Below are 6628 nucleotides of genomic sequence, written 5' to 3'. Positions count from 1 at the left end.
TCGTGGTGCTCAGTTCACATCGAACTTCTAGAGATCCTTTCAGAAAGGATTGGGTACTAAGATAAGCCTTAGCACAACTTTCCACCCTCAGACAGATGGCCAGGCAGAGCGTACAATTAAGACTCTTGAGGATATGTTGAGAGCATGCATCCTAGATTTTAAAGAAAATTGCGATGATCACTTGTATCTCATTGAGTTTTCTTATAATAACAGTTATCATGCTAGTATCAAGATGGCACCATTTGAAGCTTTGTATGGGCGAAAGTATAGATTATCTATTGGTTGGTTTGAAGTTGGTGTAGATCACTTACTCCTCTAAAGAGTACTGGTTGGCACTTTACTTGGTGCAATAAACAACAGGCAGATAGAAGAGTCTACAGTAAAATATATTGGGCATTTGGCAACTATGGGTGGATACAACAATATAGCCATGTTGAGGCTGATTACCTGAATCCTGGTGTATCTGATCACTCACCAGTCTTGATTTAGTGTAATCCTACAAATTCACAGAGGAATCTGCACCCTAAACCATAAAAACTATATAAAAGTGCTATGAACCATTTAGAGTTCTCCATAATTGTCAAAAAGGTTTGGAGACAGGATGTTAAGGGAACAATAATGTACAAAGTTTGACAGAAATTGAAGCTCTTGAAAGAAGGCCTTAAAGAATTAAATACACATATGGCATTATACCAGCCGAAGCTTAATATAGCTAAGCAGAGATTGGAGGTAATCCGGGCTAGTATGGTGACCCAACCTCTTTGCCATCAACTCATAGAGCAAGAGAAGGTTATTGTACTAGAACTAGAAAAGTGGAGCATTGTGAAGGAACAGTTGTTGAGGCAGAAATCCAAGGAACTTTGGATCCAATGTGGAGATTCAAATTCTAAATTATTCCATGCTCAATGGAGAATTAGAACAAGTATGAATACTATTACCTCTGTTTATAATAATGTTGGGGTCAAACTGACTGATCCAAAACTGGTGGAGGAGGAATTTATTGCTTTCTTTACAAAGCTTATGGGAGAAGTAGCATACTAGGCAGCAGCAAACCCATTGCTTGTTGCACAACCTTGTATAAGATTATCACTAAAATCTTAACAAGAAGGCTTAAGGCAGTGATGGGAGGCATGATAAGAGAATCACAATCTGCATTTATTGAAGGGAGATGTGTTACAGATAACATATTGTTCACACATGAGCTTTTCAAAGGATATACTAGGAGGAATATTACCCCTAGATGTGTGCTAAAGGTGGACCTTAGGAAAGCTTATGATACATTAGACTGGAACTTCCTCAAGAGAATGCTAATAGAGCTTGCATTTCCTTAAAAATTTGTGATGTGGATATGGCAGTGTATATCAACTGTATCTTACTCCTTAACATTAAATGGGGGACTTACAGAACCATTTCAAGGCAAGAGGGGAATTAGGCAGGGGGACCCCATTTCCCCTTACCTATTTGTCATTGCCATGAAATACTTGCAAAGGGAATTTGCACAGTTGGCCAAGAATAAAGACTTTCACTTCCACCCCAGATGTAAGAAACTGGCAGCAGTACATGTATGCTTTGCTTATGACCTGCTCATGTTCTGCAGGGCTCATTTAGGGTCCATAAGCTTATTGCAGCAAACATTTATGAAATTTTCCTTGGCTTCTAGGCTGCAAGAAAATGCTGACAAAAGTTCTTTTTACTTGGCTGGTACTCTTGATAACCTGAAGCAAACTATATTGGAAGAATTGGGTTATTCTGAGGGGACCATACCTTTCAAATACCTTGGAGTGCCAGTAGCAGCAAAAAAGCTATCCATACTGCAATGTTGGTCCCTGGTTGAAAGAATTATTGCAAAGATTAATTATTGGTTTTCTAAAATATTCTCTTATGCTAGCAGGCTGCAACTGATCAAGTCAGTGTTATTTGGGGGGCAGTCTTACTGGGCACAGATATTTTTGATACCTAAGAAATTCCTTAAGATGGTTGAGGCCATTTGTAGGTCCTTCTTATGGATAGGGGACTCTGCTATCTCCAAAAAAGCCTTAGTCTCATGAAAATATATGTATACCCCAAGCTGCTGGGGGGGTTAAATGTGATGAATCAGTTCCTATGGAACAAGGCTGCTGTGGCTAAACATCTCCGGGCCATTGCCATGAAAAAAAACTACTTATGGATCAAATGGATACACTGTTTTTATATATATATAAAAAAAACTCTTTGGAGACTATGCAAGTACCCAAGACTGCTGCTTGGGTTGTGAGGAAAATCATCAGTAGTAGGGGCCTTATAATTGGTACCCAGAATTTACAAGGAGACTTGATGCACAGGCTTGAACAATTACAGGAAGCTGAGGGCATGTTTAGAAAGTTGAAGAGACTACATGGGAAGGCGAAGAAGACACGAAATCCAAGTACACATATTTGTTGGAAGAGCAAGCAGAGAATGCCCAAGGTAACCTTTCTATAATCCATGTCATGTAATGTCTCATGTTTCACGCTCATGTATCCAGTGCTCATGTTCCATGTCTCAGTATTCATGTTTCCATGTAACCATGTCATGTTAATTCAGTCTCTATATTTCACATTGTGTTTCCTCACATTCATTTATTCAGGCCATGTCTAGCCATATTCCTAACCATGACCCATCATTCGAGGACGAATGATCCCAAGGGGAGATATTTCAAGACCTCATACCTTTAAACTAGAATACATTCATGATTTGGGACTTAGAAGACCAGATGAGAAGTGTGGGAAATAAATTCATCTCAGTTCAGCAAAGTTCCATATTTACGTCCAGATATACGGACCATATATTATTATACGACCCGTACTTAAAGACCGTATTTGGTAGGTGGAAAATTCCAGTTTCTGCCAAAGTTTTAAAATACTTTAATACGGACCACATAAAGTTATACGAACTGTACTTGGTGATCGTATAATAATATATGGACCGTACCTTCAGTCCGTAAAACTCTTTTGGGAAATTCCAGTTTCTGGAATTTTAATCATTGTTAAATATGGTCAGTTTATACGGACCGTATAATGCCCTGACTCAGTTAAGTATAAATAACCCAGTTCAGCCTTTTTATTCTATTTTTCATACTCCCAAGCCCTTGCACGAAGGTTTCTTCTCCAATAAGGAAATCATTGCTCCTAACTTAGGATTTTCAAGAAAAACCATCTCAAGGCTCAAGATTTAAGCTTTTGGAATTCTATTACATGTTTTGGAGCACTAACAAGTATGTAGGGCTTCTACCTATGTGTGGGAACATCTTTCTTCTTCCCCACGCCACGTTCTTCCATGATTATGTGAGAGTTCACTAAACTAGGGTTTTTAGCCAAGTTCATGATAACCCTAAGTCCATGAACCATGATTTACCATGTTTGAAATATATATATTCGTTGTTGTATTCCTATTCTTCCACTTTATCTATTGGGAATCCATCTGTAATCCATGAAAACCCCTATATTGCATTCCATGGGTTCCTACATGCAAGTCAATAAATATTATGCTTACTTTCATGAATATCCTACATGTCTACATGTTTTAATGCAAATAAAGTATATAAATTTATGCATGATTATGAAACAAGATATCCATGTTATAATACAAGTCATGTTTTTACAAAATTCATGGGCTTCTCAGGCAACTATATCATGGTCATGTTTTTGAGAGTTGCACGGATTACCGAGAAGGTTTTATACCTGAAACTATGTATGCCAACGTAGGATAAGGATCGCTCTCCCCAGTAGGAAGATACCTTCATATATCCCCCATTGAGGGATTTGGATCCGTTCATGTCATGTTCATGTCTTATAACCCGGCAAGGTACAAGATGGCTCAACTGACTGGGCAGAGATCAGATGCTATGTACCAATGTGGTGGTTACATGTCGGTTATACTAATGCTCTCCCACATATAATTTTACTCATGTTATTTATATATGTATTCATGGTCATGCCCATGACCAGTTTTAAGTTTCAGTTTCAGCGTTTATCATGTTATTTCATGTGCCATGCTTATTTCATTCAGTTACTTTACATACCAGCATATTCAATGTACTGATGCCTTTCCATTGCCTGGGGGCCTTAATTTCATGCAATAGGTACGGATTTACAGGACGCCGCATCTGCTTAGTAGGATTTTCTCATATCATCTTATTGGTGAGCCCCATCTTATTCGGGGTGTCATCTTTATTTATTTTCATGGCATGTTAGTGAGTTAAGGTATGTTGGGGGCCTTATCCCAGCAAGTATGTTTTACAGTTCATGATAAAGGTGTTACACCTCGGAAAATTTTTCGTTGACGCACAGTGGATAGACTAATAAGGGGCACGAAGTATACGATGTTTCAATAAGTAAGAAATAGCATTGGATGATCCTAATTGAGATTTCGAAGGCATTCGAGGCAATAGAAGAAAGTTTGCCTAGAAAGGAAAGGCATACGTTATGTATCGGAAAGAATTTATGAGTAACGAATTAATGATGGCTTAATGATGTTTTGGAGAAGAGTTATAATGTCCCTTAGATTGTTAACGAGTGTCAAGAAGGTTCTATAAGGATTGGAGATCCAACAAACGACGGAGATCATTTCAAGGAAATGGGGTTATACGACCGACTTATACGGTCCGTATAACATTATACGGTCCGTATAAGGGTCGATATAACACCCAACAGAGATGATGTTTGCCTGGCGATGAACCACGACCACTTATAGGAGCCGTGCAATGTTATACGGACCGTATAAGTGTCCGTGGAAGTCCTAACGGGCTGAATTAAGTTCAATTATATAAATGTGATCCAATTTCACTAATTTCATTTCCCACACTTCTTCATCTCTCTCAAGGATTCTAGAGGGTTCCATACACTTCTTCCATAAGAACTCAAGAGAGATTCAAGATCAACCTCATCAAACTAAGAGAGTTAAGTGTAAGAAGCTCCCTAGAGTTCATCTAAGACAAGGAATCTAAGTAGAAGTGAAGCTAGGGTTTTGGTACAAGAGGAGTATCTCCGCTCAAGGCTCGTTCCCACACTATCTAAGGTATGTTTTATAATCATTCCATGTTGTTTAAGATATTGAGAGGTTGAAAGACTTAAATTATGAAAGGAGATAGAAAATGGGTTATAAAGATGAGAATAATGAGATTTTGAGTAGTAGCTTGGGATGAGTCATGATTCTTGATATATTGTGATTATGATTATGCTATAAATGATATTAAGGACATGGGATAAGCATTATATGTGAGAAAACGTACTAGTATACTACGACCATGATTATGGATGAATTGAAGTGAAATTGTGAAATGTGGATATGTAGATGAATGATGATTGTTGCTTATAATATTGTGAATGTTGTTATGGATGTTTGGGAGTTGATATGTAATATGAGGAAAGTATTATAAAAAAAGGAAATGCCGCCCAATTTTGTCTAGCATTAGTAAGCACGTTCATATAATCGATTAGCTAATGATGATGCGAATTCCCTTGAAGGTAGAGACGTGAGCGTTGAAGGAGAACGATCAAGCGATAGAATAACTAAGCAAAAAGGTATGTAAGGTTAACCCTTCTTTCAATAAGGCATGGTTCTTTGGCTATATATCTATTCTTTCACGAGCCTATGATGTCCTCCAAATAATTCTGGTAAACTCCATACGATGAATGATTCTCTAAGGATAGATGTAATGAACGACGATAGTAATGATGCTAAAGATGCTTATGATCTTTTATGTATATATGTCTATGTATGAATATTATGGAACCCCGAGCTTATATGGCCGGGTAGAATATATATATTTATGTAACGCGCGCGCACTTCTGCAACTGGGTACGGATAACCCTGAGCCCTGGTAGGGCCAGGTATGTGTAACCCTGAGCCTTGGTAGGGCCAGGTATGCATATTCACCGAGCCTAGCCATGGTCGGGTACGTGAAACACCGAACCTTCATGGTCGGGTATGCTATGTATATGATATAAATATGAATACGAATAAGTTATGAATATGAAAATGTAATTGAATATGAGTATGAATAAGAATATGACTACGAATATGAATATGGACATGAAATGTGAATGAGTACGGATACGAGTACGGATACAGATATGGATGTATGTACACAATCATGCATTAGAAATGGAAGGTCCCTATGAAAAGTAAGTAAGTGTTTATGATTTCCTACACATCGGAAATTATGAGTCTATGGTTATAAAGAGCTTTTCACAAGATAAAGAAAAGAGATACGATGTGAGTATGATGATGACTATGAGTTGGGCCTAAAAGTTCTAAAGTTCATGATATGCTAATTCCATAATGTTCTTGTTAGGAATACAATATGATGTTTCTACAATCTAATGACCCTATTTACGATCCCTTGAAGTTGCTCGTTTTGTTACACTCACCTTAAAATGTTAGTTCCTTCAAGGTGAGATATAATGAATATGATCACTCCATAATGTAATTGGGGGTTCTCGACCTTATGTCACCCCGATATTGTTATAGATTGTCTATAAGCTCTAATGCATGCCCTATGACAAATGTTCCGGAAGAATTACGCGTCTATGTTCATAGAGGATTTAATATGAGATAAAGGTAAGAGATACGCCATAGATACGGTAATGGTAATGATGAGCCTAAGTTT

The 6628-nt window shown here is 37.8% G+C and overlaps 1 protein-coding gene across 1 annotated transcript; it reads left to right on the top strand.

Annotated features, from left to right (window-relative positions):
• The first annotated feature begins 681 nt into the window (after positions 1-681).
• LOC132611938 (uncharacterized) lies at positions 682-2048 on the top strand. Its single transcript, XM_060326294.1, has 2 exons — positions 682-1029; positions 1356-2048. Exons 1-2 carry the CDS (start codon positions 682-684, stop codon positions 2046-2048), a joined length of 1041 nt encoding a protein of 346 aa, XP_060182277.1.
• The last annotated feature ends 4580 nt before the right edge of the window (positions 2049-6628 follow it).

Source organism: Lycium barbarum, chromosome 9 (assembly GCF_019175385.1).
Source record: "Lycium barbarum isolate Lr01 chromosome 9, ASM1917538v2, whole genome shotgun sequence".
NCBI lineage: Eukaryota > Viridiplantae > Streptophyta > Magnoliopsida > Solanales > Solanaceae > Lycium > Lycium barbarum.
The sequence above is the reverse complement of the archived record's forward strand: the minus strand, read 5'-3'. Positions and strand labels throughout refer to the sequence as shown.